Here is an 11767-nt window from a genome sequence, read left to right on the forward strand (position 1 = left end):
ATGCTGTAGTACTTTGCAAATCCTACAATATGAACTTTGTTGCAATTGTACTGCTTTAGTTGTTCGGTCGATTATGTTTTATGGATTGAAACGGTTTTACTGGCGATTTGTTAATTCTTCTCTATGATTTAGACTTTTAGAAGACATCTGAAAGCAGCCCTGCTTAGGGAAGCTTTTAATGTTTGACCTATTGTGGTATTTTAATATTTTTTTGAAAGCCGCCCAGAGTGGCTGGGGAAGCCCACCCAGATGGGCGGGGTATAAATTATTATTATTATTATTATTATTAGTGCTGCATTTGTGATGTTCTATTATGTTTTCTTTATTTGTTGTTTATAAGCCACTTTGTGATTCATTTGAAATCTAATAAATCAAATCTTCAGACCCAGGAAGGCAGATTTGGTACAAGTGGGTGGGGGTTGAGTATGCTAGCAATCCCTTTACCTATTTAGGATGACCTGCAAACATTGTAACTGGTCAAAAGTTGCTGTTTTTATTTCATCACAACTGTGGCAGGTGGAGGAGCAGCCAGGTTGAAAATCCAAAGTTGATGGGCAACATAATTTGGCATCATTTAGGGAAATAATGATAGCTGCCATTTAGACTGGCATAGGTGGAGGGACAGCTAGCCTGATGCTTGGTCTGGTTGGCACAAAGTAAGCTGGAATTCCTCTCCATGGAATGGCAGCTTGCCATGTGACCTCAGGAAGCTCAGCAAATGAGGTGGCCCCTGAGGACCAACCAAACCAGGTCCCAAGGACTTAGGGATGTTAGGGGGCTCTCCTCCACCACTGGCCTTTACAGGTTCTCCAGTTGTTAGTTCTCAATTTGCATGATTATTTGGAAAGGGACCCCAAGAGTCATCTAGTAACCCCCCCCCCTACAATGCAGGAATGTCAACACGTTGTTCCCCATCCAGTTTGAAACCATACCAGACCCTGCTTAGCTTCCCAAACGTGCTAGCAGTTTTATCGCGGCACCACTAGACAGTTGGGTATACCATGGTCCCTTTTTTGTCCCCACAAAGATAAATTCTGCATTTCACAGGCATGGTTAAAATAGTTCAGTGCTCAATTCAGTTATCTGAAAGTGCCTGGGATCCATAGCCTGCAGGTACACCAACTTCCTAGTAAACAGCAATCATCAGAACACAGAACTCTGTATTCATCCATTTGAGCTAAGGCATGACAGAACACTTACAAGTGCAAGTTCTTCAGCACCATGAGTTTATTCTTATGAATTATTCTTGGGGAATCCAGTTTTCATGAATGATGTTTGAAGCTCGTTATTACATTGCCGATCAGAGAACAGTTCCAACTCAAACATGCTCCATGACAGATCAAATCCATTGCTAGTACAGCCCCAGTATTTGGAACCTTGCTGGGTCAAGAACTAAATATTTGCTGCTTTTTGAAAGAAGTGAATGTGTTGAGAGACCGTTAACCCTGCCATGGCGATCAGGGGTTGGCATCAAGGCCCATCCCACAGGGTGGGATAAGCAGGGAGCTTTTCACCAACCCCTGGCCATGGACCTCCTTGCTAATGCTGCCTGCTCACTTGTCTCCACTGAAAAGCCAAGTAAACAGGAACAGGAGCAAGTAGCAAGAACAACAGCCTCCTCTTCCACTCTGGGCAGCTGTGCGGACTGGACCCCAAAGATGCCAAGTCGGGGGTATAACCAACACAATGTCCATCATTCTTGGTCCCACTGGCTGGAGCTGTTGGGAAATGGTGAGTCCAACATCGTCTATTGAAAAATGAATAGTTGGTTGCAAAAGCATAGATGCGGAGGGAGGCTCACTCAGTAAGGTGGCATACCAAAAGCATTGTGTCCAGAGGCTTGCTGAAGCCCAGGGCCTGAATTGACAGAGACATGAACACAACAAAAGGGAATGAAGCCCCACATCCACAGTGGCGACCCTGACTAGCACTACGTTTCTCAGTTTGATCCTGCAAAAATGAAGTACCAGCTTCCCTACCATTCCTGGACAGGCATCGCAAAGAAGCATGTCACCAGGAGCTTGAGCAAGAGAGCGCGCCCTGTAAGCATGTGGGATATGAGTATTCTCCCCAGCTTTTTATGTTCAAGTGGCAAGTTAGATCAGCTTACACAAGTCTCTGCTTCTTACATATGAACACCTTAGTCTGACCCTTAAGACGTCAGGCTGGGAAATCTATCTTGAAATCCAGCCTGTTTAGGGAAGCTTTTAATGTTTAACAGACCACTGTATTTTACTATTTTGTTGGAAGCCGCCCAGAGTGGCTGGGGAAACCCAGCCAGATGGGTGGGGTATAAATAATAAACTATTATTATTATTATATGTATGGAGAAGGAACTTGCTTAACGTGACGTGGGACAACATCCTTCCACTGACAACTGATCTAGTCATGAGTAAGCATGCCAGGCTGAGGCTGTCAGTAGGGATCAAAACGCTGCACTTTGAACATGTGGGCAGCACGTGCAGAAGAACAATACAAGGGTGAATCTGGACAAGAGGAATGGTATGAAGTCCATTCACACACCCAGCTGCCATTCATCAAGTAACAAGAAACAGAAACGAGAGCTGTTGCTCAGCAGTGCAGCGAAAATGTCCCCAGGGATTTATTTTAAGTGGAAGAGAAATCTGCTTGCATGGATACATGGCACAACACATCACAAGATTATCCTTCACTGGATAACCTGTTAAGGTTTTGTTCCAGCCGCATGGATTTCAAGGTGGTCTCTTTCACTGTTACAACAAAAATTGATGTCAAGGGTGCAGCATATGGAAAGAGAGTACCACCATGCTTAAGAAGCTTGCGCATTCTCTCAGTGCCTCAACCTACCTCAGTAAATGGTCTCTTTCTGGGAATGCTTCACACATCACAGGATCATAGCAACCTACCTTATACAAAGTCAGATAATTGGTCCATCTGGCTCAGTATTGCCTACTCGGACCCTCTGGGCTTCCAAATCCTAGCTGAAGATGTTGGCGATTGAACCCAAGAACTTCTGCATGAGCTATGGCCAATCGTCCCACTTATATAACTTATTTGCTTCATAAATTGGAAGCTGTGCAAATCTGTGAACCAGCTCCACTGAAAAGTACTGCACCTGAGCTCTCTGTCTCTCTCTGTACTGGTTCCTTCACACATGCATGTTACCACTCGATGTCGTGGCCATGAGATGTTAAGGAATCCTTAACTGGAGAAGAAGAGTAGACCTTTCAGCTAGTCTTCAAATCATCAGCATGCAAGTTTGCAACAGTGCACTGTATTCAGTAAAAAGCCTGGAGCCAAAACGCTCCCTGTGACCCTTTTTCTTGAATGACTCCATTTTCTACAAAACTACAATGTGACAGCATTCCTCAGCTAATCTATCCACAAGGAATGGGATGTATTTATGCAAGAGAATTTTTCTCCAATCTAAACACTTCTTCCCACACACTTTGAAGTACATGGGGTTTCCCCATTTCTCTCGTCCGCGACTGTCATTATAAACGGCATTGGCTCCAAAGTTCTTGGACTCTTGTTGCTACAATGCCTTAAAAGGCTAGGCTTCCACAAGATTATGAATAAGCGCTCCGTGAGTGTTGGGAGCAAAAGGCGGGAAACACACAATGCATTAGGTTTTCAAGTATCATTTTTAGTCTGGACAGCTAACTCGGTCTTAAAACAGCAAACTCACTTTCCATCTGCAAACAGACAAAAACGATATTTTGGTGGTTGGCAATTTTAAATGAGTCAGCCCTTCTAAGAACAGACACATTAAAAGGCAACTAGATAAACATAACCCCTTTGATTTCAATGGGCTTAAGCACGCCAAATTCTACACTTCTTCACGGGCCATAGCATGTTGTTGTTTTTCCTGTGAATGCTGTTATGCCCAGCTGCTTGATCCAAAATAATTACCTGCGTTTTGACTTGCTGGCTTTTATTTTATTTTCAAGGTTTTTAAGAACACAACTAGAGAGCAAGTCCCATCAATTGCGGTGAGACTGCCTTGCAATTAAACATGTTTAGGATTTCACGGCTTGTTGTTCTTTCACTCTTACTTGAGCTCCATTTTTAATTGGCATCGGGCACCTTCTTGGGGGAAGTGGCATGCAAACATTAAATTAATCAGCTGCAATTATTTCTTTTTAAAAAAAAAAAAGGATGTAGAGGAATATAAACAGACTGAGAGCTGATGTGTCATAAAAGGGAGACACGTCATTCTCTGCATATTCAGCAAGGAAAGCCATCATCTTTGAATACTGATGAAATAAATTAAGGTGGAAAAGTAAACTCGTCTTGTGCCGATCTCACTATTACAACTGGCAAGCGGACATCCTACCTTCTCAGGAGCAGGGAGGAGGAGAAGAAAGAAAAAGAAATGAGTCTTCAATAACTCCTTTATCATTTCAGGACTTTGGAGACGTTACTGAGCGAGGACAGATGGAAATAAGAAACAGCGTTATACGGGAAGGATTTCCGAAGAGCTTCACCAAAGCTGGGATCATCCCGTTTGGCTGCCAACAATGGCCAGGTCACTGAGAGGGTCACCTCCACTCACCCAATTGGAGTATTTCGCAATCTCTCCCAGGATTATTCCCAATTTGGCATCGGAAAACCGCTCCTGGATTCACCACGGAGCTGTTTGCAAGCCAGCTGGCTTTCGGGGCTCCCACTACAAGCCTGGGGGAAGGAAGCAAAAGAAAAGCAAGGCTAAACCAACGTCAAGTGGATCCAACCTACTGCAGACTCAGTGACAATCCCCTTGGGGACCAACGGAGGTACAAGCTTAAAATTAGCGCCTCTAGTCCACATGGTGCAGAGAAACACTGAAGCATCTCTGTCTACCGGGATCCTATATTTGGAGGGGGGGCAAGCCAGAAAAAATTCTGCACCTCAAAGGATAGCTTGAGACCAGGATTTATTTTGGGGGGTGGGTGACCCACCCACCATCCTTCTCTGCCTGGCTCTGTCTAGCAGATTCTGAATGCAATGTATCAACAACAGTTGTTTAAAATTATTCTCTTTTGACTCCAACTGCTCAGCAAAAACTTTTCTATAATTTCTACTTTTAGTTAAGCATTTTTATTCATTTACTTGATTTTTTTGGAGGGGCAGCTCCCCCCCCCCCCCCCCGCCTACGTCCATGCTTGAGACCTATGAGAAAAACACAACCAAGACACGCTCTTGGCTCCTCAGTACAAGGTGCGAGAGGAGAAGGGGCGCAACATTTGCTCAGTGCCAGATCACAAACCCTGCGGAGGCCCCTAGGCAGTTGAAATATCAGGGGCCCCTTTTCAAATTAACTCCTAATACTTATTTTATTTTACCGGCTAACCATTTGAATAAACCAATTTTATTACACAATCCGTTTGTTGTGGGCCCCCCCCCAAGGCCCATCCTGCTTATTTGGTAATCCACCGCTGCATTCCTAAAACTTTCCGACCTTGTCACGAGCGGTTATTTTAAATCGGCGAAATGCAACAACAGAAGTCCATGGAAGAAACTTCTCCCCAAGAAACGGTGCCGTCCTTAACCCTGGACAGCTCAGAGTATAGAGTAGCAGACTCTTAACCTCAGGGTTGCGAGTTCAAGTCCCACATAGGGGCAGAAAGACCCCTGCATTGTGCGGGGTCAGACTAGATGACCCTCGACACCCCCTTCCAACTCCCACAGTTCTATGAACCTGGGAGTAAAACCCTGCTGGATTCAGAAGTCCTAAACTTCCGAGGAGACACGTCGAGGATGGTCGTCGTAAGAAGAGGGAGGGAGAGACCCTCCCACGCCCACCCTCCCTAACTCACCATCTGCTGCTTCCCACGCTGTGCAGCAGCACCGAATAACCGAACAGTGTCCCGTTCTGACCCGGGAAGACGAGCGCGCTCCGCGGGTCCAGGTTGTAGGGTTGCCCGCCCATCGCGCAGCAGCCCAGGAGCAGAAGCAACCGGGCAGCCCCCGTCGAGGAAAGAAAGCCCTCTTCCGACTCTCTCCAAGCAACCCTCATCACAGTTTTTTAAAAAATATATATATTTGGAGGGGAGGCAGCTGAGGCAGGACAAGAGAATGGATTTGCTTTCCCCCCTTAGCAAACTGGGAAAGACTCCCTCAAAGTCAAAACGGGGCGGGAACTCTCCTCGGCGTCGCTCGACGGCTGGCTGGGCTGTGTATATGGGCGAGGCGGGAAAAGTTAAGCGGAGCGCGCAGGGCGGCCTGCCTGTCGCTATTGCAGCTGATATGGGGACGGGGGGGGGGGGGAGCGCGGCTGCCTGCGAAATGCTGTAGGGGGCGCTACCCGAGAGTGGCTGGGGTGTTGTCCCGCCAGCTGCGACCAATTAGCAGATGCTCGGAATGCGGATGCGAGTCGGGGGGGGGTGGAGAGAGGGGAGCTTGGCCGCAGACGGGGCTTGGGAGACAAGCGACCGACCCGAAGGAAGGGGCAGTCATTGGCTGAAACGAGGAGTGGGGCGCAGGGGAGGGGGGGAGCTGCAGGAAATAGCCCCGCAGAAGAAGAAGACACTGGGGGGAAGAAGCGTGGGAAATAAGGGAAGGGGCGGAGGCAAACCCACATGAGACAGACGCTCTCAAAGTTTCATATAGAATTGTAGAGCTGGGAGATGACCCCACGGTCATCTAGTCCAACCTCTTGCAATGCAGGGATCTTCTGACCGACCTGGGCCTCGAACCCGCAGCTCTGAGGTTAAGAGTCTCACGCTCTTACCAGCTGAGCTGGAAGGGACCCGGTAATTTAGCGCTGCTCTCCACAACCTTTTGAGTAGTGCTGCTGCAGCAGCAGCTGTGTCAGAGACTCCCGTTCAACAGCTCCCAGTACCCATGATGAAACATGAAGGAGCAATGGTAGATGCTTCTTTTAGTGCTGCGTCTATAGCGAAAAGAATCTTGTGTTTACAAGAAGTACTGTAGAAAGGTAAAGGATATTCTCTCCCAACAGGAGGCACTGTGATATCAGGGTAACAAGAGCCTCAACCCCAGTTCTTAGTGATAAAAAATTGTGGCCAATGCTGTCTATTTCTGATGCTAGCAGAAGCATATTTTTTTTAAGTTACTGTATCAAGACAATGCATAAAAAGTTAGCCAACTTTTGTTTTGTTTTTGAGGTGGGGGCATTTTGCTGAGATGTAATCTATCACATATTCTGGAGTTGGAGCGTGCTACTACTGAACTATCCTAAAAACAGCTGTGGTCTAAACCACAGGGCCTAGGACTTGCCGATCAGAAGGTCGGCGGTTCGAATCCCCGCGACGGGGTGAGCTCCGGTTGCTTGGTCCCTGCTCCTGCCAACCTAGCAGTTCGAAAGCATGTCAAAGTGCAAGTAGATAAATAGGTACCGCTCCAGCGGGAAGGTAAACGGCGTTTCTGTGCGCTGCTCTGGTTCGCCAGAAGCAGCTTAGTCATGCTGGCCACATTACCTGTACGCCGGCTCCCTCAGCCAATAAAGCAAGATGAGCGCCGCAACCCCAGAGTCGTCCACGACTGGACCTAATGGTCAGGGGTCCCTTTACCTTTTATGCTTTGAAAAAAGGCAGACACACAGAAACCCCATTGCATCTTTATTTATATTCGTCTTAACTGCATGTGTTTTGCACAAGTCCTGCCTAATTTTCAAAGATGTTGGGCTTCGTATACAGCAAATAAGGAAAGGTGGGGTGGCATCACAGAACTAAATGTGAGATTGCTTTCATAAAAAGGAACAAATCTGAAATGGAGAATTCGGGTTTCATAGTGCCTGAGAACCAACCTTACCATCATCAAGCAGTAATTTTGTGCAGAGAATTTGTAATCTAACAACTAGATAAAAGCAGCAGTAGGCTGCCAAGAAGTGAGAAGCATTTTTAAAATTCTCCTACATCTTCCAATTTCTCTGTGCAGATGCATGGCAAAATGTTTGCAGCCGCCTCCGCTGAGCAACAGCTTTCAATGCCCCCCCCCAATAAATTGGCTCCTGTGGGTGCTGAATTAGGATGAGGACAGACTCAGGTGAAAATCCCCACTCTGCTATGAATCTCACCATCTGACCTTGAGCCAGTCGCTATTTCTCAGCCTGATGTACCTCACAGTGTTGCTGTGAGGATACAGCGGGCAACAGTGGCGTAGCGTGGGTTGTCAGCACCCGGGGCAAGGCAAGTAATTTGAGCCCCCTAACCCGTGGATTTTAGCGGGGGCAGAGAGCTGCGAGTGCGAGCGCCCCCCCCCCAGATGTTGCGCCCAGTGCGGCCGGCCCCCCCTGCACCCCCCATGCTACGCCACTGGCGGGCAAGAACCATGCATGCCACCTTGAGGAGAGGCAGGATACAAATACAAATCAATCAATCATAATAATAATAATTTATTATATATACCCCACCCATCTGGCTGGGCTTCCCCAGCCACTCTGGGCGGCTTCCAACAAAATATTAAAATACAGTCATCAATCAATCAATGCATCATCTGAATTCACCCAGCAAGCCATCATCAAAGGGGAAATTGCTGTAAGGTTCCCACGGCCCTAACTTGAGTTCAGTAGTTCTTTCCATATGCATAGCTGTAAATGCACAGCCCTGGTGAGGAAATGTTCCCCACCCTTCACACATCCACCCAGCTGCATTGCAACTGCATCCCTGTGATGTTGCCTCATGTGGTGCGGTAAATGTGCAAACTGAGAAAAGGTGGGTGGGGGACCATCAGCAACCCAGATCCATCACTTGTGTGGTTGTGTCATTCACAGACACACTACTGCTGCATGGGAAGCGGCCGGCTGCCAGTATGAAGGAATCCCTTAAGGAAAGACTATTGGCGTAACACCAAGCTAGGGCCGGCCAATGTGACGTCCTCCATATTTTGCTGGGCTCAAACTTTCATCTACCCCAGCAAGCATGGTCAGTGGTCAGGGGCAATGGTAGTGGCGTGGCGTTAGAGGGACACAGGGGTGGTTGCCCTGGGTGTAAAATTGTTAGGGGCACCAAATTTCCATGCCCGGTGCTGCCTTAATACATCTGTGTGCTTCTGGCACTGGGCTCCATTGAAAACAGCTTCTCCCTGCAAACCAGGAAGTGACCTCTCCAGACAACGGAACGACTCTTCTTATCTCTGCAGCTGTAATGTGGATGCTGTTAGGCAGTTGAATGCACATGTGTACTCCATTTGTTTCCCTTCCACACTCCGCATGGCCCCAGGCACTGGCAACCCACGCTATGCCACTGGGCGATGGGAGTAGCAGTCTAGCAACATCTGGAAGGCCCAAATTCTCTATCCCTGCGCTAAAACAGCTTATAGCATATATCAGCCTTGCGTTCCCAGATTTTTTGGACTACAGCTCCCATCATCCCTGAGCACCGGTCCTGCTAGCTAGGGGTGATGGGAGTTGTAGTCTAACAACATCAGGGGACCCCAGGTTTGGAAGGGCTGCCATATATCATGCTGAACCACAAACGTGAATATTAGGTGATAATGCTCATATTTGCATGTTGTTATATGCCTTTCCCCCCTCCCTTCTCTCAGTGTGCGTAGTAAAAGTTTGAAACTAGCTTGTAGGGATTTAATTTCATAGATGAATCTGAGTTATGCAATTTTTAGAAAGGAAAGGAAAAAAGCATGTTTGAGCACTGATCCTTTCTGAAAGTGCTTACACAGTAACCTTCAGTGATGCTTCACTTCCTCTTTCATTTCTACATTTTTGATACAAACACACCCAGAAACTTTAGCCATGGTATTTAACCAAACAATGAGTTTTTAAAATGTGTCTGTGGTTTGTGAAATGGGGGTGGGGAGCTAGCTCTTTTCTACTGGCATCAACCTGTTAGTGTGACTTATTTGTATTAACACTGTTCACATGAATCAGGGGGTCTGCAGAATGGAGTTTTCATATACGTTGTTCCATAATACTGATGATGATGATGATGGTGGTGGTGGTGATGAAGATGAAGGATACCTGTTCCTGACTGTCTCATGAGAAGCAGGGGTGCCAACTTGAATAAAATATTGGGGGAGGGCAGGTAAGCACTGCCTTGCACAATTGATCACAAGATGTGGAACACGCAGACCATTTGAATGGCAACATCCATCAACTTTTTTTGGGGGGTAGCCCCCTAAAATATTTTATGGGGGGCTGAAGGGGCTTTGGGCCCTAGGGGTTGGCTCCTATGATGAAAAGTAAATGGCAACATCAGATACTAGAAGATGGGATTATGAAAGTCAAGAGAGAAGCTTTGCAAATTGCAGAACGTGATGGAGAAAACAGCAAGCACTTCTGTGCACATGATTGAAAAATACATTTTCAATTCTCTTCTGGGTTATTGGATTTTAACATCCACACACTAATACTCTATTCTGTAGTTTCCTAATGAAGTGACGTTTTCCCCCAGTATGATTCCAACTCCCTCATTTATATGCTCTCCTTTTCCTGCCTTTCCAAGATGCATGCTCTTTTATTTTAAACTTACAGGTATTTTACAGACGTGATAAAATGTGTAACAGGCCTGAGAATATAATAAATCAGAGTGAATAGGAATGCAGATAAAAGGCAAGAAATTGCCAGTTATTGGATTTAGCTCTTTCTTCTTCTTTTTAGTCATAAAATTGAGATTTGCCACCTCATTCATCAGTGTGTTTGGGGTTAGATCCGATGCATAATAAAAAGGACTGTTGACCAATCGCTTGTGAAGATCTTCTGCAAAACTATTCTTCAAAGTCCAGAGCCTTCAAAGTCTGTGAAAGTTTGGGAAATGCCTCAGTATTCTCCACACACACCTATGTGCCCCATCGCCAGTGTTTGGTTCAATGAAATATTATTCCAGCTGCATAGGAGCTGCTAGACCAGAGCATGAAAATCTTAATTTCAGGGTTGTAGGTCTGAGCCCCACTTTGGGTGAAAGATTCCAGCATTGCAGGGGGTTGGGCTAGTATTAGATTATCCTTATAGCAACACTAGTATTGCTGCAGATTTCCTGCATGGCACTGTGACTGGGGTAAAGCAGTGGCAATTTCAGGCTGCTGGTGCAACTAATATTTAGCAGGATGCTGTCTCCGAACACAGCGGTCGATAACTATCACCCAACTTTGTGGCAGCAAATTCCATATACTAATTATGTGCTGTGTTAAGAAGCTCTTTCTGTTGCCTATAAAATTATTATTAATATTATTTTTATTACTGCAGATTACCTGGATGATCCTGGGGCAGAGAAGGCTGTAGCTACTTAAATGAATCAGTGGGGAGTGATAGACAGAAAGGCAACCCATTCTTCTTCCTGCAGCAGGTAAGAGGTATTTACTGTCTATTCCACAGGTCTTAGTGAGGTTTGGGAGCAAACCTAGTAGCAGAGAAAGAATATTTTAGGAAGCCTTCACCATACTGCAACAATATTGGATGTCAAATCTGTGAATAAAACTAAAACAATAAATAAAACAAACAAACTGCAGCAGAATGGAAACAATGCCGCATGTGACAAATACATAGCAGAATGGAAAATTATGCATTCTTTCATCCCTACATACATTCTCACCATTTGTTCAGTCCTTTTCTTACCTCTGCAAAGTGGATTTGCAAATGTAACCTTCCAAGCAAGGGACTATGCAAATGATACTCTCTTATCCCAATTTGCCACGAATCAAATGTTTGAGATCTGTCCCCTGCCTCCCTCTTAAACAATATTTACCAAATATAATCATCAAACTATATTGGCTCTATATCTCTATCTATCTATCTATCTATCTATCTATCTATCTATCTATCATCTATCTATTCAGTCTATGCGTCTCCAGCTGTGGGCATTAAGTTTCTTCCGTCTTCTCTGGTGTCCCG

The 11767-nt window shown here is 45.9% G+C and overlaps 1 protein-coding gene across 1 annotated transcript in view; it reads right to left on the reverse strand.

Moving 5' to 3' along the window:
- Positions 1–6186, reverse strand: part of ITGA4 (integrin subunit alpha 4) — a 50033-nt gene extending 43847 nt beyond the window's left edge. The window contains exons 1-2 of the mRNA XM_081023622.1: positions 5778–6186; positions 4535–4656 (exon numbers count right to left, since the gene is read on the reverse strand). Of these exons, the coding sequence (XP_080879748.1) occupies positions 4535–4656; positions 5778–5977 (322 nt within the window). The 5' untranslated portion in view covers positions 5978–6186. The remainder of the gene's footprint in view (positions 1–4534; positions 4657–5777) is intronic.
- Positions 6187–11767: the final 5581 nt, after the last annotated feature.

The sequence above is a fragment of the Podarcis pityusensis genome, assembly GCF_964106645.2.
Source record: "Podarcis pityusensis genome assembly, chromosome: 1".
NCBI lineage: Eukaryota > Metazoa > Chordata > Lepidosauria > Squamata > Lacertidae > Podarcis > Podarcis pityusensis.